The following is a 20420-nucleotide window of genomic DNA, read 5'->3' as shown; positions in this document are numbered from 1 at the left end:
TGCGAAACATGTGTGGTGCAGAACACGTGTGATGCAGAACACGTGAGGTGGTGACCACGTGTGAAGTGGTTTTCTGTCCCTTCAGCTCCTACGGAGTCTTGGCCGGCATTCGAGGACATGGGAAATATTGAGCGTATGTGCCAACATCACTAAACATGCTGCTTTGTTGTAAATTGTCTTCACGTTCACCTTGGCTTCAATTTTTCCACCAGTTGAACGCAGGCGGAGGTTTAACATCAACGATCGGATCAAAGAGTTGGGATTGATGATCCCCAAATCCAGTGACCTGTGAGTGAACCTTATACAGTAATTCTCACTACCAATGTCTCTCTCCGCTGCACCCTGATGCACCGGCATCTGCAGTTGGATGCTTTATACAAATGCACCATTCAAGGATGTCCCACTTTTTCCCATTCACCAACCTGCAACCGAACCGTGACGTCCCATTGACATCTTGCCCCATCGTACATTCCTGCACATTCTGGCCATGACTCAATTGATTCTGCCCTGTCGTAACCCATTGTCCAGTTACAGCTGTTACCGGCTCTGCTCCACATATGGTCCCCACACCATTGTCCCAATGCTTTGTTGGTCATTTTTCCTTGAGTCTTGTCATTTTGGAGAGTTAAGGGCCTGTCCCACTTGCGTGTCCTTGGCACGCAAATTACGCGACCTCGTGGTCCCGTAATTTGCGAGCCAAGGACAAGTAAGTGGGACAGGCCCTTTATCCTGCCTGCAGGGATTCTGGTTTTCTCCTCCCTGCCATTATATCAATGCGTAAAAGAAGGTGTAGAAACAAGGAACTGCAGACGCTGGTTTACCAAAAAAGACACAAAATGCTGGAGTAACTCGGTGGGCCAGGCAGCATTTGTGGAGAACATGGATAGATGATGTTTCGGATCGTGCCTTTCGTCAGACTGATTGTACCGGGGGGGGAGAAAACTGATAATCGTATTCAGGAGGTAGACAAAAATGCTGGAGAAACTCAGCGGGTGAGGCAGCATCTATGGAACGAAGGTTTCAGGTCGAGACCCTTCTTCAGACTCTTATTAAGGAGGGTTCTTACTGTATACATGGCTAAAGTAGCTCTTAGTGAATCCTGCAGAGGGCGCCAGAGACCGCGGGTTCGATTCCGACTACGGGTGCTGTCTGTACAGAGTTTGTACATGCTTGGGTTTCATCCGAGATCTTCAGTTTCCTCTCACACTCCAAAGACATACAGGTTTGTGGGTTAATTGGCTTTCTATAAATGTAAATAGTCCCTAGGGTGTGTAGGATAGTGTTAGTGTGCGGGGATTGATAGTCAGTGTGGACTCTGTGGGCCAAAGTGCCTGTTTCCACACTGTATCTCTACACTAAGCTAAAAAAAAGTAGATAGACACCAAAAGCTGGAGTAACTCAGTGGGACAGGCAGCATCTCTGGAGAGAAGCAATGTGTGACGTTTCGGGTCGAAACCCTTCTTCAGACTGGTTAGGGATAAGGGAAACGAGAGATATAGACAGTGATGTGGAGTTTTAAAGAACAATGAATGAATGATATGCAAAAAAGTAACGATGATACAGAAAACAAGCCATTGTAAGCTGTATGTAGGGTGAAAATGAGAAGCTAATGCGACTTGGGTGAGGGAGGGATAGAGAGAGAGGGAATGACGGGGCACCAATGGAGGTGTTGCATTGCTTGTCAGGGAAGATATTACAGCAGTGCTTTGGCAGGATAGATTGGAGGGCTCGTCTAGGGAGGCTATTTGGGTGGAACTGAGAAATGGGAAAGGTGTAGCAACACTAAAAGGGGTGTATTATAGACCGTCAAATGGGGATCGAGAATTGGAAGAGCAAATATGTAAGGAGATAGCAGATATTAGTAGTAAGCACAAGGTAGTGATTGTGTGAGATTTCAATTTTCACACATAGACTGGGAAACACATTCTGTAAATGGGCTGGATGGTTTGGAGTTTGTAAAATGTGTGCAGGATAGTTTTTTGCAGCAATACATAGAGGTACCTACTAGAGAAGGGGCAGTGCTGGACCTCCTGTTAGGAAACGAGACAGGTCTGGTGGCGGAGGTATGCGTTGGGGAGCACTTCGGGTCCAGTGATCACAATACCATTAGTTTCAATATAATTATGGAGAGGGTCAGAACTGGACCTAGGGTTGAGATTTTTGATTGGAGAAAGGCTAACTTTGATGAGATGCGAAAGGATTTAAAAGGAGTAAATTGGGACATTTTGTTTTATGGGAAGGATGTAGAAGAGAAATGGAGGACATTTAAAGGGGAAATTTTAAGAGTACAGAATCTTTATGTCCCTGTTCGGTTGAAAGGAAATAGTAAAAATTTGTTTTCAAGGGAGCCATGGTTTTCAAGGGAAATTGGATACGGTTCGGAAAAAGAGGGAGATCTACAATAATTATGGGCAGCATGAAGTAAATGAGGTGCTTGAGGAGTATAAGGAATGTAAAAAGAATCTTAAGAAAGAAATTGGAAAAGCTAAAAGAAGATATGAGGTTGCTTTGGCAAGTAAGGTGAAAGTAAATCCAAAGGGTTTCTACAGCTATATTAATAGCAAAAGGATAATGAGGGATAAAATTGGTCCATTAGAGAGACAGAGTGGACAGCTATCTGCAGAGCCAAAAGAGATGGGGGAGATATTGAACAATTTCTTTTCTTCGGTATTCACCAAGGAGAAGGATATTGAATTATGTGAGATAAGGGAAACAAGTAGAGTAGCTATGGATACTATGAGATTCAAAGAAAAAGAAGTACTGACACTTTTGAAAAATATAAAAGTGGATAAGTCTCCAGGTCCTGACAGGATATTCCCTAGGACATTGAGGGAAGTTAGTGTAGAAATAGCAGGGGCTATGACAGAAATATTTCAAATGTCATTAGAAATGGGAATAGTGCCCGAGGATTGGCGTACAGCGCATGTTGTTCCATTGTTTGAAAAGGGTTCTAAGAGTAAACCTAGCAATTATAGACCTGTTAGTTTGACTTCAGTGGTGGCCAAATTAATGGAAAAGATACTTAGAGATAATATATATAAGCATCTGGGTAAACAGGGTCTGATTAGGAACAGTCAACATGGATTTGTGCCTGGAAGGTCATGTTTGACTAATCTTTTGCATTTTTTGAAGAGGTTACTAGGGAAATTGATGAGGGTAAAGCAGTGGATGTTGGCTATATGGACTTTAGTAAGGCCTTTGACAAGGATCCTCATGGAAGGTTGGTTAAGAAGGTTCAATTGTTGGGTATAAATGCAGGAGTAGCAAGATGGATTCAACAGTGGCTGAATGGGAGACGCCAGAGAGTAATGGTGGATGGCGGTTTGTCAGGTTGGAGGCAGGTGACTAGTGGGGTGCCTCAGGGATCTGTGTTGGGTCCACTGTTGTTTGTCATGTACATCAATGATCTGGATGAAGGTGTGGTAAATTGGATTAGTAAGTATGCAGATGATACTAAGATAGGTGGTTGTGGATAATGAAATAGATTTCCAAAGTCTACAGAGAGATTTAGGCCATTTGGCAGAATGGGCTGAAAGATGGCAGATGGAGTTTAATGCTGATAAGTGTGAGTTGCATCTTGGCAGGACAAATCAAAATAGGACATACATGGTAAATGGTAGTGAATTGAGGAATGCAGGTGAACAGAGGGATCTAGGAATAACTGTGCATAGTTCCCTGAAGGTGGAATCGCATGTAGATAGGGTGGGAAAGAAAGCTTTTTGTATGCTAGCCTTTATAAATCAGAGCATTGAGTGTAGAAGTTGAGATGTAATGTTAAAATTACATCACCATTATATTACATTACATTATATTACAACACCATTATACCATCAAAACTGATCACCAAACTCGGTAACCTGGGCATCGACCCCTCCCTCTGCAACTGGATACTGGACTTTCTAACCAACAGACCACAGTCTATGAGGTTAGACAAGCACACCTCTTCAACCCTCACCCTGAACACCGGCGTTCCACAGGGCTGTGTGCTGAGCCCCCTCCTCTACTCCCTCTTCACCTATGACTGCACACCTGTACATGGTACTAACACCATCATCAAGTATGCAGATGATACAATGGTGATTGGCCTCATCAGCAACAACGATGAGCTGGCCTACAGGGAGGAGGTCCAGCACTTAGCAGCATGGTGCGCTGACAACAACCTGGCCCTTAACTCCAAGAAGACCAAGGAGCTCATTGTAGACTTCAGGAAGTCCAGAGGTGGCACGCACACCCCCATCCACATTAACGGGACGGAGGTGGAACGTGTTTCTAGCTTCAGGTTCCTGGGAGTCAACATCTCCGATGACCTCTCTTGGACCCACAATACCTCTACTCTGATCAAGAAGGCTCATCAGCGTCTCTTCTTCCTGAGGAGACTGAAGAAGGTCCATCTGTCTCCTCAGATCCTGGTGAACTTCTACCGCTGCACCATCGAGAGCATCCTTACCAACTGCATCACAGTATGGTATGGCAACTGCTCTGTCTCCGACCGGAAGGCATTGCAGAGGGTGGTGAAAATTGCCCAACGCATCACCGGTTCCTCACTCCCCTCCGTTGAGTCTGTCCAAATCAAGCGCTGTCTGCGGAGGGCGCTCAGCATCGCCAAGGACTGTTCTCACCCCAACCATGGACTGTTTACCCTCCTACCATCCGGGAGGCGCTATAGGTCTCTCCGTTGCCGAACCAGCAGGTCGAGGAACAGCTTCTTCCCGGCGGCTGTCACTCTACTCAACAACGTACCTCGGTGACTGCCAATCACCACCCCCCCCCCCCCCCCCCCCGGACACTTATTATTATTTATTCAAATCGTTTGCTATGTCGCTCGTCCAGGGAGATGCTAAATGCATTTCGTTGTCTCTGTACTGTACACTGACAATGACAATTTAAATTGAATCTGACTCTGAATCTGAAAATTGTACAAGGCATTGGTGAGACCAATTCTGGAGTATGGTGTACAATTTTGGTCGCCTAATTATAGGAAATATGTCAATAAAATACAGAGAGAACAGATGAGATTTACTAGAATGTTACCTGGGTTTCAGCAACTAAGTTACAGAGAAAGGTTGAATAAGTTAGGTCTTTATTCTCTGGAGCGCAGAAGGTTAAGGGGGACCTTGATAGAGGTCTTTAAAATGATGAGAGGGATAGACAGAGTTGACGTGGACAAGCTTTTCCCATTGAGAGTAGGGAAGATTCACACAAGAGGACATGACTTCAGAATTAAGGGACAGAAGTTTAGGGGTAACATGAGGGGGAACTTCTTTACTCAGAGAGTGGTAGCGGTGTGGAATGAGCTTCCAGTGGAAGTGGTGGCGGCAGGTTCGATTTTATCATATAAAAATAAATTGGATAGGTGTATAGATGGGAAAGGAATGGAGGGTTATGGTCTGAGTGCAGGTAGATGGGACTAGGTGAAAATAATATTTTGGCATGGACTTGTAGGGCCGAGATGGCCTGTTTCCGTGCTGTAATTGTTATATGGTTATATGGTTATGCCTGACGTGAGCTAAATCAATATTCATACCACTGGGCTGCATGTAAAAGCAACAAGGCACTGGGTAAATGTGCTGTACCTGTGGGATCAGAGAACAAGTTATGGGATTCATGCAGTAAATAGAAATAAAACAACATTTTGGATGTTGGAAATTGGAAATAGAAACAAAACACGAAGAAAATGCGCAGCAACTCAGGCAGTATCTGTGGAGATTGAAACCAAGTTATGCTTTCAGATAAATAACCGATTTGTCAGATTTAGGATAGTGCATTAACCTGAAATGTTTACTCTGCTCTCCCTCCACAGATGCTGCCTGATCTGCTGACTATTTGTGATGGTCTCTGTTGCTATTTAATACAGAGTAGTGGGCTTGCATGCAGTCAGCTCTTCACATAAAACAGAGAACAGTACAGCACACGAACAGACCCTTCAGTCTACAGACTTTGTGGCGTATATGATGACAAGACCACTCATGTCTCCCTGCACACAATCCATATCCCTCCATTCCCTGCATACTCATGTCTGAAGAAGAGTGTCGACCCAAAACGTCACCCATTCCTTCTCTCCAGAGATGCTGCCTGCCCCGCTGAGTTACTCCAGCTTTTTGTGCCCGTCCAAAAGACTGTTCACGTTCCACACCTAAAGAGTAATTACTTTAAACCACAAGATCAGCTTGTCTCCCAGCTTCTGCACTTCACCTCCTCCCATCCTAGTTCACCTTTAAGCCAGCAATGTACCAGGATCGAGTTCTTGAATAACTGCGCCTCTTCCACTCAGCACGGTGATGTGTGAATCCATAAATGGGACTGAGGTGGTCCTCTCACCAAGTGCAGTATCTCTGTGTGGCCTGTTTTTGTTTTTATCAAACGAAATAGCCCAAGGACTTGTATCACTTCTTTCCCATCATTATCCTGTGTTTTGTAACAATGGCCACTGTGTTTGTGTCGCTGCCGTGTCCATTGTTGTGCATTTTTTTTCACTTTCATTGAGGTCCTGTTCGTTGCTGCACAGGGATGTCCGCTGGAATAAGGGGACGATACTAAAAGCCTCGGTCGAGTATATCAAACGACTGCAGAAGGATCAGCTGAGGACCAGGGAGATGGAAGGCCAATCGAAGAGGCTGGAAATGGCCAACAACCACTTGCGGTTTCGCATTCAGGTGAGGAACGGAAGGTGGGCCAGTCACCATGAGCTCTGGTGTCAACCAACATCACTCGGAGTGTTTAGTTATTATGTCACAGTCATTGAGTTATACAACAGGCCCTTCGGCCCAATTCATCCATCCTCTCCAAAGTGCATTCCACAGCTAAACCCTATGCTGGAATTTGGCTCATATCCCTTTAAACCTTTCCTGTCTATAAGCAGTCCTTGAAATGTTATAGTTGTGCAACTATGGCCTCCTCTGGCAGCTCATTCAATATACCCACCATCCTCCGTGCCCTTCAAACCCCCTTTAAATCTTTCCCCCCTCACATTCAACCTATGTCCTTAGTTTCAGACTTAACTATCCGAGGAATAAGTGTGACTGTCCATTATTTTCACGATTTTATAAACCTTTATCACGGTCACCATGGCGCAGCGGTAGAGTTGCTGCCTTACAGCGGATCCAGCGCCGGAGACCCGGGTTTGATCCCGACTACGGGTGCTGTCTGGACGGAGTTTGTATGTTCTCCCCGTGACCTGCGTGGGTTTTCTCCGAGATCTTCAGTTTCCTCCCAAATTCCAAAGACGTACAGGTTTAGGTTAATTGGCTGGTAAATGTAAAAATTGTCCCTAGTGGGTGGAGGATCGTGTTAATGAGCGGGGATCGCTGGTCGGAGTGGACCCAGTAGGCTGTAGGGCCTGTTTCCGCACTGTGTATCTCAACTAAACTAAACTAAACCAAACCACTCATCCTCCTTTGCTCCAACGACAACTGTCTCAGTATCTCCTTCTCACCCAACTCCTCCAAACTATTCTGTACACTCTCTCGCACCGTTCCTATATTATGTTGACCAGAACTGTGCACAATATCCCAGATGTGGTACTGACAACATCTTGCACAGCTGTGACATGATGTCCCAACTCCTGTACTCAATGCCCCGTCTGTGCCGTATGCCTGCTTTACCACCTTGTCTGCCTCTCGTGTCTGAGTGCAAATATGGTGGCGCCATATCCCACAGTACTTAGAAAGAAGCCAAAGATAGACAGACACAAAATGCTGAAGTAACTCAGCGGAACAGGCAGCATGGCCATAAGGAATAGGAGTAGAATTTGACCATTCGGCCCAACAAGTCTACTCCGCCATTTAATCATGGCTGATTTATCTCTCCCCTCTAACCCCATTCTCCTGCTTCTCCCCATAACCTCTGACACCCGTACTAAGCAAGAATCTATCCATCTATGCCGTAAAATTATCCAGACTTGGCCTCCACAGCCGTCTGTGGCAAAAAATTCCACAGATTCACTACCCTCTGACTAAATAAAATTCTCCCCTCCTTCCTAAAAGAACATGCTTTAATTCTGAGGCTATGACCTCTTGTTCTAGACTCTTCAACTAGTGGAAACATCCTCTCCACATCCACTCTATCCAAGCCATCTCTGGAGAGATGGAATTGGTGACGTCACGGGTCGAGACCTTTCTTCAAAGATGCTGTCAGTCTTAAACTCAAACTATGGTCTAGGGCAGTGGTTCCCAACCTTTTTTAGCTCATGGCCCCCTTGGAATCTTTTAATTTTTCTGTGGCCCCCCCTGACATTATTAGCGGAAAAAAAGTACTTCAATTTCATAAAACCTTCCATAAAAATATCAGTGTCAATTAATTGCACATATATTCTCTTTTATTCTATTTCACAAACATCAAAAATTATTTCAACTACATAGATTTAAATTTAGTAGAACTGAAATTTAGGAGGCAACAGGTAGCTCTGTGGCCCCCTTCATTGAACCTGTGGCCCCCTAAATCCCAAAAACTTTCTGTGGCCCCCCTGAAATTTGCCATGGACCCTTTGGGGCCATATGGCCCCAGGTTGGGAAACACTAGTCTAGGGTCAACTAGGGTCAAGCTAGCAATGTAGGGTTTTTTCTCCAATATTAATCAGAATCATTTTTCTTCTGGTATGTAGGAACTGGAAATGCAAGCACAGGCTCATGGACTCTCCACTGTCTCACCCTCGGGGCTAAACACACCGGAGCACCTCGGTTCTTGCCTGAAACACGAGGAGAACCCCATGGATGCACTTCAACAGCAGCAGCTGAACCGGCACCACCAGCAACCTGCTCCGAGCCAAGCGGATTTTGCTCAGTCCTTTGGCTTCTGTGACAGCTCGCTGGGCTATGCTGACCCCATGGGCCAGTTTACTGACCTCTCCTTCAGCGTCCCCACCAAAGCAGATTACCAGCTGGACGACATGCTGATGATGGACGACACGCTCTCCCCCCTGGGGAAGGACCCCTTGCTCTCCTCCGTCTCCCCTGAAGCCTCCAGAGCAAGCAGCCGAAGAAGCAGCCTCAACATAGATGACGGTGACATGCTGTGATGTTGGCCTCAGCTGAAACCACCATGCAAGGTGCGGGGATGCCAGCTTTTTGAGCTACACGAATTTCCTGAACTCGTATGGAATTTTAAGAATGTGTCAGAAGTTGCTGTCTTTTTTTTTACTGACTTAATTGGGTTTTGAAGATTTCCATGTCCTTTTGCAGACCATATTTTACAGTGATTTTGTGGAGGTTGCCCTTCCCTACCTTCAGTGTGGTCCATGCCACACCATGTCCATATCAGCCCCTGCACCATCCCTTCCTCTCCCAGCAGGGAATAGCATATGCCCCACACCCGGGTAAATGGCTGACCACCAAGGAACGAACCATCTTCTATGGAAGGCATTTGGTTTAAGGTTGTAAAAATGCATCGGTGTTATTGCGTCACTGAGCTGGAGTTGGGGTTGGGGTTGGGGTTCGGGGCTGAGAGGCTGGGAGTTGAAGCTGGGGGTTGGGAGGGGTTGTGTTAAGTTGGGGCTAGGGGTTGGGGTTAGGGTTGGGGGTGGGGTGAGGGTGGGGGGTGGGGTGGGGGCGGGGGTGGGGGTGGGGGGTGGGGGGAGGGGAGGGGGGGGGGGGGGGGAGGGAGGGGTGGATTCTGTTACCAACTAAGGTTTCAAAAGCCTTACTTTGCTCTGGACGATAAAAATACCCAATCTCTTGCACAAATCTCAAAATGCTGGAGTTACTCAGTGGGTCAGACAGCTTCCATGGGGCGAATGCACAATTGACATTTAAGGGTCAGGATCCTCTTCAGATAGAAGAGTGCTGACCTGAAACGTTGTTAGTCCACTCTCTCCACAGATGTTGCCTGACCTGCTGGGCTACTCCGACAAGTTTATGTTTTGCTGAAGATTTTGGGCCATCTGCAGTTCCTTGTGTTTCTCAAGATCCCAAACTGGTTTAGTGGGCGGGCAAAGTTGTTACTGCCATCACCAAATGGACGGACTCAGAATAATCGAAGATCTGATTCCTTAACACCACTGCTATGGATGATCTGTGTTGGGGGTACAGTTAGTCTCAAACAATCTCATCTTTGATTAATCTGAGCATATGTGAACATTGAAGGCTCCAATTTTAGGTAAATAACCTACAGACAAGCTCTGAGCCCCTTTGTTTCTTTCCTGCTCTTTTCCCTGTGCCCCACCTGGACTAACCCTACCCCTCCCCTTCCACCTGCATTCCTTCCTCTGGCTTCGCAGTTTGCAACTTTTCAATTCTTATCTCGTGCGTTTTGTATTTTCATCACTAGCATTTGTCCATCCGTCTGCCTATCAAACAACCTCCTTTCCTGTATCCACCTATCACTCACCAGACTTTGTCCTGTCCCTACCTCTCATCTAGCTGTCCTCCCCTTTCCCACCACAATTAGTCTGCAGTAGAGTCCCAACCTAAACCCTCACCTACCCATGTTCTCCAGAAATACGGCCTGATTCGCTGAGTTACTCCAATACTTTGTGTCTCTCTCTCTCTGTGTGTCCTCGTGTAAGCCTGGGTCAGACTCGGATCTCATTGCCTCTGTTCCTGCTTTCACTGTTTCCCCCAACTTAGATAACTTGCAAGGCGTGTTGGCCTGCACTCACAAATGAACTAGCTCTGTCAGCAGAGCAGAGGCACTAACTAGATTAGGAAAATAGATACAAAAAGCTGCAGTAACTCAGCGGCTCAGACAGCATCTCTGGAGAAAAGGAATTGGTGACGTTTGGGGGTCGAGACCCTTCTAGAAGGGTGAGCACCTGAACAATCACCCTTGTCTCCAGAGATGCTGTCTGACCCACTGAGTTACTCCAGCTTTTTGTGTCTATGGTTTAAGCTGGCACCAGTCAGATGAATTCACCAATCTCTGGGGTTAAGGTTCATGATGGATTTGTGTGGGAATTTAAAAAGGTGGGATGAGATCACCTTGCATTTCTGAATAGTACCTTTTTAACGGGTAAATTCAGCCACAGGAAGGTATTCACTTGAGTGCGGGTTCTAATTTTGATGGCAGAGTTACGTCAGGATGTCATCATCTGATGTCCAGTTTTGAACACAGGTCCCTGCAGCCTCCATCCATTGACCACCCTGGCCAGGGAAGGGGTTAAAACCTGTGGTCCAGAAGAACCAGGAGTGACTGCCCTGCCCCTCAAAAACTGCTTCATGCCTCCCCTCCCGTGCTTTAGTGGGTCCGACAGCATTCTGGAGAAAATCAGTGGAGGAATGGAGGAATCGGTGACGTTTTGGGTCGAGACCTTCCTTCAGACTGAGAATCGGGAGTAAGGGAAACAAAAGATACAGATGGCGATGCAGAGAGAGATATAGAACAAATGAACGAAAGACAATAGACAATAGACAATAGGTGCAGGAGTAGGCCATTCGGCCCTTTGAGCCAGCACCGCCATTCAATCTGATCATGGCTGATCATCCCCAATCAATACCCCGTTCCTGCCTTCTCCCCATATCTCCCTATTTTTAAGAGCCCTATCTAGCTTTTTCTTGAAAGCATCCAGAGAACCTGCCTCCATCGCCCGCTGAGGCAGAGAATTCCACAGACTCACCACTCTCTGTGAGAAAAAATGTTTCCTCGTCTCCGTTCTAAATGGCTTACTCCTTATTTTTTTGCATACGTTGGGTGTACAAGCAAAGACATTCACTGTGACTTCCCACATGTGACAATAACGTATCCAACTGGACATTTCAAAGCACCGTGCAGGAGCTTACAACTGTCTAGGACCAAGATCCACAACCTGCTCGACCCACACCAGGTAGACAAAAATGCTGGAGAAACTCAGCGGGTGCAGCAGCATCTATGGAGCAAAGGAAATAGGCGACGTTTCAGGCCGAAACCCAAAGGCCCCTTGTTCTGGACTCCCCCAACATTGGGAACATGTTTCCTGCCTCTAAGCCCTTAACAATCTTATATGTTTCAATGAGATAGCCTCTCATCCTTCTAAACTCCAGAGTGTACAAGACCAGCTGCTCCATTCTCTCAGCATATGACAGTCCCGCCATCCCAGGAATTAACCTTGTAAACCTAGGCTGCACTCCCTCAATAGCAAGAATGTCCTTCCCCAAATTAGGGGACCAAAGCTGCACATAATACTCCAGGTGTGGTCTCACTAGGGCTCTGTACAACTGCAGAAGGACCTCTTTGCTCCTATATTCGAATCCTCTTGTTATAAAGGCCAACATGCAATTCACTTTCTTCACTGTCTGCTGTACCTGCATGCTTACTTTCATAGACTGATGTTCAAGGACCCCCAGATCCCGTTGTACTTCCCCTTTTCCCAACTTGACGGCATGTAGATAGTAATCTGCCTTCCTGTTTTTGCTACCAAAGTGGATAACCTCACATTTATCCGCATTAAACTTCATCTGCCATGCATCTGCCCACTCCCCCAACCTGTCCAAGTCACCCTGCATTCTCATAGCATCCTCCTCACAGTTCACACAAGATATGCAAAAATGTAACAATGATAAAGGAGACAGGACATTGTCAGCTGTGGCCTAGGTGAGAACAATGAGACTCAACAAGATGACTTTGAAGCTGGTATGACTTGTGTGGGGGAGGGACGGAGAGAGAGGGAATGCAAGGGTTACTTGCAGTTAGATAAATCAATATTCATACCACTGGGTTGTAAGCTGCCCAAGCAATATATGAAGATAAATCAATATGGTATGAATACGTGGTGAGGAGGCATTTGCCAAGGCCATGATGGCAGCCGATCGGATCTGGTTCAGAGATACGGAAACCTCCAATTCCCCATCGTTCCAAACCCTTGCAAAGTGAACTGCAGCCTCTGCTCATCTTTTAGTCTGTGCTTTAAAGTTTTCTTCTGATTCAAAGCCAGAAAATAATAATAACTGCAAAAGTTGCAGCAAGACTAAATGGGACACCAACTGTACTGGATCCAGTGGACGAGACATTCTTGAGCTGTGTAGGCTCTGACAAGCTACCGTGTGATCTGGACACTGATTAATTCTGAAGAAGTCTGAAGAAGGGTCTCGACCCAATATGTTACCTATTCCTTTTTTTCCAGAGATGCTGTCTAACCCCCTGAGTTACTCCAGGAGCTGACTATGCTTAAAGTTTCTTTAAATAAATGAAGATTTTATTGATCGTGACTGAGGTCTTCCATGAATGGAGCTCAGCCCAGGATGAATTACTTTGTTAAGTTCCATTTACAGAGACTAGACCATTTAGTCTTTAATGTCTGTTCTGCCCCCTCTGAATGAGCACCTCCAAATAGTTCCTCTCCCCGAGACAGACACAAAAATCTGGAGTAACTCAGGGGGTCAGAGAGCATCTCTGGAGAAAAGGAATAGGTGACATTTCGGGACGAGACAGTCTGAAGAAGGGTGTCGACCCGAAACTTCACATATTTCTTTTCTCCAGAGATATTGTCCATCCCCGCTGAGTTACTCCAGCTTTTTGTGTCTATAGGGCCTGTCTCACTTGGCCGTCATTTGCGGGTCACGCAGATGGTGCACGAAGATTTTGTACATCACAAAACCTGTGACGCTGCGCGCAGTGGCGCGTCACTGCCTATGTCATCACGCACTATGCACGCGTAATGCGCACCATGCATGCATCACGTGCGTGTCACGCCGCGCGCGTTGTGCATCATGATGCGTAAATGATGTCACGTAAATTACGCGCAAATGATGGCCAAGTGGGTCAGGCCCATGTCTTTGGTTTCCCAGCATCTGCAGTTCCTTCCTACACAGTTCCTCCCCCCTGCTCCCATTCCCAGAGGAATGCAAACATTTCCTTTTGAAGTATTTATATCAACAATACTCACCCAGTTTGTGGTTCCATGTGACTATGTGATATATATGACTATATATATCACATATATGTGACTACGGCAACATATGATCTGAAATGCTCTCCACTTTTCAACTGTTTAATGGCTATTGCCATGATGGCCTCTTGAAGCAATCTTCCCAAGAGTTTTGATCTTGTTTAAAGATTCACGTTAGTTTATTATCATATACACTAGAGTGCAATGGAGTTCTTCATTCACATGAAGCTCACAGAGTAAACAGTGTACATGCAATAATGATACATATAGCAATAAACACAATGAGTGGAAACCAGCAACATTGGTGGAAGTTTGTGGTGCAAAATACTTCAATTCTATAAATCTCTTCAAAGCCATTCATGTATGGGCTATGTGGTTCTTTGTCCCATAGAGAAAGCAAACACCTTGAGATACACACAAAATGTTGGAGTAACTCAGCGGGTCAGACACATCTATGGAGAAAAGGAATAGGTGACGTTTCGGGTCGAGACCCTTCTTCAGACTGCGAGCCAGGGGAAACAGAAATGAGAAATATAGATGGTGATGTAGGGAGATATAGAACAAATGAATGAAATAATAATAATAATAGTGATGAAGCTGTGGGCTAAGAGAAAACGAGTTACAGACAATGAGACTCATCAAGATGACTTTGAAGCCGGTATAACTAGGGTGGGAGAGAGATGGAGGGAAAGCATTTTTTTGAATCGCTTGAATTTGGAGAAATCAATATTCATACCGCTGGGTTGTAAACTGGCCAAGTGAAATACGAGGTGCTGTTCCACCAATTTGCTCCAATTTGCATTGGGCAATAACAGTGGGGGAGGCCCAGGACAGAAAGGTATCTGGATCTTTGTCCCATAGGGACAGCAGACACATTGGAGGCTTTAGTTCTAAAACATCCTGGGTACAGGTTGAGGGAGCAAGTTATCCACCACATCACTGAAGGAAACGTGGGAACCAGGCCCCTCCACTTCCCAACAAGATACTTGTTATACATCATGACATGTTGGAGTTACACAGCAGTTTGTGCATCTCAGACATCTCTTGGAGTGCCCATCTTGGAGAAGTTCTGCTTTTCTATTCAGCACCAATGTTTGTCTCTTCCGTGTTCACCGTCCTTATCTGCAGTTTCTCTTGACTTTGACCAGGTTTCCACCAACGTTTGCTTCACAGTCATAGTTTCTTTCCTGAGCAACTTCAGCATTTGTTGTTTTTTTCCAGATTTCCCAGCAGGGATATGGGTGAGGGAGGAGGGGGCGGAACAAGAGAGAGGTCCACAGGGGGGGGGGGGGGGGAGGGGGGGGGGGGGGGGGGGGGGGGGGGGGGGGGGGGAGGGGGGGGGGGGGGGGGGGGGGGGGTGGGGGGGGGGGGGGGGGGGGGGGGGGGGGGGGGGGGGGGGGGGGGGGGGGGGGGTGGGGGGGGGGGGAGGTGGGAGAGGGGGGGGGGGGGGGGGGCGGGGGGAAGGGGGGGGGGGGGGTGGGGGGAGCGAGGCCGGGCGGAGAGGGTGGGGGGGGGGGGGGGGAGAGGGGGAGGGGGGGATCCGGGGGGGGGAGGGAGGCCTTAGGGGTTGACCTGGGCGAGGGGGGGGGGGGGGGGGGGGGCAGGGATGGGAGGAGAGGAAGAGGGGTGGGGGGGGGGGGGGTGGGATGAGGAGAGGAGGGGGAGGAGGGGGGAGGGGCGGGGGGGAGGAGGAAGGGGGTTGGGGGAGGGCGGCGGAGGGGGACCTCCGGGGAGAGGAGAGGGGGAGGGGGGAGGGGGGGGGGGTGGGGAGGGGGGGGGGGGTGGGGGGGGAGGGGGAGGGGGGGGGGGAGAGGAGGAAGTGGGGAGGGGGGAGAGAGAGGGGGGAGAGAGGGTGGCAGGAGTGCTTGACAAAACAAGTTGTCTGAAGAAGGGTCTCGACCCGAAACGTCACCTTTGCCTTTTCTCCAGAGCAAAGCAGGACTGGGGTAGTTGGCTGGTGTGGGCGAGTTGGGCCGAAGGGCCTGTTTCCACGCAGTATTACTCTATGACTCTATGCTGCCTGACCCACTGAGTTACATCAGCTTTTTGTGTCTATCTTGTGTAATCTGTTTGCAGGCTGGGTTGCTATCTAACATCTCACTGCCCTTGCCATGAGTGGTTGAGGTGGCAAGTCTGGGAGAAGCTGTCATAGGGTCACCGAGGTCATAAGAGATAGGAGTAGAATTAGGCCATTCAGCCCTTCTTCTTCTCCTTCTCCTTCTCCTTCTCCTTCTCCTTCTCCTTCTCCTTCTCCATCTCCTCCTCCTCCTCCTCCTCCTCCTCCTCCTCCTCCTCCTCCAGTTGTAGGACAACTTGTTCTATTTGATCTTCTGTTTGTGCACGTCGAGTTGATTGCATTAGTCGAAACAATTAATCGCCACGTGAAGGTTGCAATCTTCCACCCCAGCCCATCAAGTCACCACTAATCAAGAATCTATCACTGCCTTAAAAATATCCATTGACTTGGCCTCTACAGCCTTCTGTGGCAAAGAATTCCACAGATTCACCACTCGTTGACTAAAGAAATTTCTCCTCATCTCCTTCCTAAAAGAACTTCCTTTAATTCTGAATGCAGAGTGGATGATTGTGTTGCCTGTGCCTGGTGTGGGTTGTTTAAGAAGGAACTGCAGATGCTGGGAAAATCGAAGGTAGACAGAAATGCTGGAGAAACTCAGCGGATGCAGCAGCATCTATGGAGCAAAGGAAATAGGCAACGTTGCCTATTTCCTTTGCTGAGTTTCTCCAACATTTTTGTCTACCTGGTGTGGGTCGAGCAGGTTGTGGATCTTGGTCCTAGACAGTTGTAAGCTCCTGCACGGTGCTTTGAAATGGCCAGACATTGATTTGGATACTTTACTGTCACATGTGGGAAGTCACAGTGAACGTCTTTGCTTGTACACCCAACGTATGCAAATAGATGCCACATACAGGATGGTGACAAAGTTACAAAGGTCCACCCTTGTTTTCCCCCCCCTCCCCCCCCCCCCTTCCCCCCCCATGGAGGTCCCCCCCAAGTCAGGTCCTCCTTTGTTCCCAGTGGCTCCCACGTGGTAAGTCATCGACCAGCCAGACACGATGACCTCCTCCATGATCTCTGCCAGGTCCCCTCCTGATGGAATTAAATCTAATGACTACATTTAAGAGGCATTTAGAATAGGCAAGGTGTAGAGAATGTGTACACCTAAATGGGATTGGTACAGATGGGTGAAAAGGGTCAATTGGATTTATAAAGTGCCTCCAATTGTAGTGATCTGTGGCAAGGTACTTTGGCAGAGTAATGACAAACACAAAGTTGACACTGAGCTTGTGGATATATGCTAGGGCAGGCAATAACAAACATGGTTGAATACACTGGTGTCACAATCAACAAGGAAAGAAACAGATTCAGGAGGGAGTGCGATGGTTTTGGACAAAGCTGGTTGAAGACAGAGTTCCCATTGTTGTGCACTGATTTTCTTGATGGAGAACAGGCTCGGAATTGAAGGGAGCACATTGATAATTGATGGTTAGGACTAGAGCAGTTCAGGGAGATGAGTCAGAATGTGGCCATGGAGGGTGAGGATCAGTTTAGAACTAAGCTATTGCAGGACCGAGAGCAAGTGTATGTTCGTGAGCACAGGTGTGAGACTAAGCAGAATGATGCAGGCTGGGGTACAGGTCTGGGCAGGTTACAATGGATGCTTTGAAAATATCAGCCGAATAACAAACTGATTGTTTTCAGAGAATGATTGAAACTACAATTCTGTTGAAATAGAAATGGAAAATTCTGGAAATATTCCGAGGGTTTGGCAGAACTAATGTTGGGAGAGAGGGGTGACAGCTCCCAGGCTCTGCACCTTTTGTCCTTTCCTGGAGGCTGATGAGGACAATAGACGCTGCGATGTGGATACGGTGAAGCAAGACAGTATGCTCCGGCAATCATGCATTCCTGGCAGCCTGTAGCTGAGAATGGAGTGGACAACATGATTGCCACATGTGACAAGTAGCAATGAAACTCTTTGCTTGCATTCCCAAGGTGTGCAAATAGTGGCCACATAAAGGGTGCTGAAAAAATTACAAAGTATCCCGCGACAGCAATTCCTTTCTTCCCCCCTCTCCCCCCCCCCCCCCCCCCCCCCCAGCGAGTCTGCCACTGTTCTTCAATCATGCCCACCCACTTTCACTGCGGTCCCCCCACGCTAGAGTGAATAGAATCCCAGAATGCTAGCGTCACATTCTTGGCAGTAGAGTATCACAGCATGGAAATAGGCCCTTCAGCCCAACTCGTCCATGCTAACCAAGATGCCCCATCTAAGTTAGTCCTATTTGTCTGTGTTTGGCCCCATCCCTCTTGACTCTTCCTAACCACCTTATACATTCACGATGCCACCAGCTTTTGTGTCATCTGCAAACTTGCTGATCATGCCAGTACGTTCCCATCCAAATCGCTGATATAAAGCACAAACAGCATTGTTCCCATACACAAGGAGGTTGTAAAACTTGGGAAGGAAAAACTAACTGCAGTCATGGTGGCACAGCGGTAGAGTTGCTGCCTTACAGCAAAATGCAGCGCCAGAGACCCGGGTTCGATCCCGATTACGGGTGCTGTCTGTATGGAATTTGTACGTTCTCCCTGTGATCTTTGTGGGTTTTCTCCGAGATCTTCGGTTTCCTCCAACACTCCAAAGACGTACAGGTTTGTAGGTTAATTGGCTTGATAAAATGTTAAATTGTCCAACTTGGCGATATGTAGAGTACTGCTCTGCCGACTACAAAATTCAGAAGGTTCAGAACTGCCTTTATACACACTTGTGAAAGGTTCCCACCAATCTTCTAAAGATATGCTGCTGGCCCAATCATAAGTCTTACCTTAATTTACCAAATCAATTTCAACTGAGATAGCTGTTTCCAACCCAGCCAATTGAAGGTTTCCTTGAATTCACTGTGAAGTAAAATTGGACTTGTTTTGGAATAAATTCCTTCTATCTAGACTGCAATGAAGAGGAAAGCCGACACATGCAGTGGCTGAGCTGTGAAATTCATCATCATGAAGCTGCCCATCAGGTTTTGATCTTGACGTCCATCTGGTAAAATACTGATCCTTTGGATGAAATATTGAACAAAGATGCATTTAATATTGAGCTGCATGGATCAGGGCAAGAGGCAAAATACAAAGAGGTAATAAAGAGAGAAGCATGAAGATTTAAAGGGATTGGATAGCTCCATGGACCAACAGAGGGGCTCCGTGGAACCAGTGTCTATCTTTGACCCTTTGAGAATTCAGTCATCTCATCTTCACAGGGGTTATGGGGAAAAGGCAGGAGAATGGGGTTAGGAGGGAGAGCTGGATCAGCCATGATTGAATGGTGGAGTAGACTTGATGGGCCGAATGGCCTAATTCTGCTCCTATTACCTATGACCTTATGCACCTACCACAGGACGTAACATTGAATTCAGCAATTTCAGATAACCAGCCTTCCAGTTTAAATCAGAACCGGCCAGTCCTGGTGGAAGCTCCTCGTCCCGTAATGCTAAAGCCCCTGTCCAACTTTCACCACCTAATTCACGACCTCTGCCGAGTTTGCCCTTGACTCATACTCGCAGCATGGTCGTCACAAGGTTGTAGGTAGGTCGTAGCAGGCCGTGGTGCTAGTCGTAGGTAATCAAGTAGGTCGGGGCGTTTTTCTAGCCTGACGAAAAATGTCCACGAGTAAAAAAGGTTGTGAATTAAATGGTGAAAGTGGGACAGGCCCTTTACTCTGCGTTTCTCTCTTCACGGGCGCTCCCTGGCTTGCACAGTATTTCCACCATTCCCTTTAGTTTCAGACTTCCACCAACCTCAGTGTTTAGCGTTTCCGTCCTAGCATCACTTCTTTATGTTGCTCCCTCCTTGAATGTATTTGTCCTTCAGTCTGAAGAAGGGTCTCGATCCGAAACGTCACCACACACGCCTCTCCAGAGATGCTGCCTGTCCCGCTGAATTACTCCAGCATTTTGTATCTATCTCCTTCAGATACATCAACCATGATTAAGAATCCTTTACCTGCCCCTCTGCACCAAACGTGTCGTTCAATCGCTCTTGTTCTCCATCCTCTCTCTCCCTCTCCCTCTCCCTCTCCCTCTCCCCTCATCAATCTTCAATTTGTAACACTTTTCATTTGTAACAGCGCCAAGCCTTAATCCCATTGATACTTTGGGATCCTGCTGTGTACTAAACAACTTTCAGAACTGCCTGTTTGTTAATTCTAAGCAATTTATTGAGAGGTGCGGTTTTGAAATGCTACAAATTTTAAATGCCGCTGGATCAGAGATACAGCAGAGGTAAAAAAAGTCAATGCGAGATGGAGAGGAATGTGTTTAGTATGATTGTGAACTGGAAGCATGCCAGGGGACGGGAGGGAGTCTCTGGTGACCCGGGTTCACCAGCACCACACCTATCCTGTAGGCTTCATCACCTGAAGCGCTGCCTCCAACTGGCCTGGCCCTTGGTAATGTGTCCATCCCTTGCAAAGCCTATTCAAACGCAGAGGACAGACTGCGCGCTTGAATGACTCCTGACGGTCAGTCACGTACTGCTTTCCGCCATCTTACACATAATTTTATCACCCATAAGCAAAGATATTCAAAGGGATATTTAAATTGGATAGTT

The 20420-nt window shown here is 47.1% G+C and overlaps 1 protein-coding gene across 4 annotated transcripts in view; it reads left to right on the top strand.

The window, feature by feature from the left end:
- Positions 1-9420, top strand: part of tfeb (transcription factor EB) — a 119241-nt gene extending 109821 nt beyond the window's left edge. For 3 of the 4 annotated variants that reach the window (XM_055654375.1, XM_055654373.1, XM_055654374.1), the window contains 3 exons: positions 213-288; positions 6485-6653; positions 8600-9420. In XM_055654375.1, coding sequence (XP_055510350.1) covers positions 213-288; positions 6485-6653; positions 8600-9013 — 659 coding nt within the window. In that variant the 3' untranslated portion in view covers positions 9014-9420. The remainder of the gene's footprint in view (positions 1-212; positions 289-6484; positions 6654-8599) is intronic. The other variant, XM_055654372.1, reaches the window with a different exon arrangement.
- Positions 9421-20420: the final 11000 nt, after the last annotated feature.

Source organism: Leucoraja erinacea, chromosome 24 (genome assembly GCF_028641065.1).
Source record: "Leucoraja erinacea ecotype New England chromosome 24, Leri_hhj_1, whole genome shotgun sequence".
In the NCBI taxonomy this organism is placed as follows: Eukaryota; Metazoa; Chordata; class Chondrichthyes; order Rajiformes; family Rajidae; genus Leucoraja; species Leucoraja erinaceus.
This window is presented reverse-complemented; position numbering and strand designations above follow the sequence as displayed.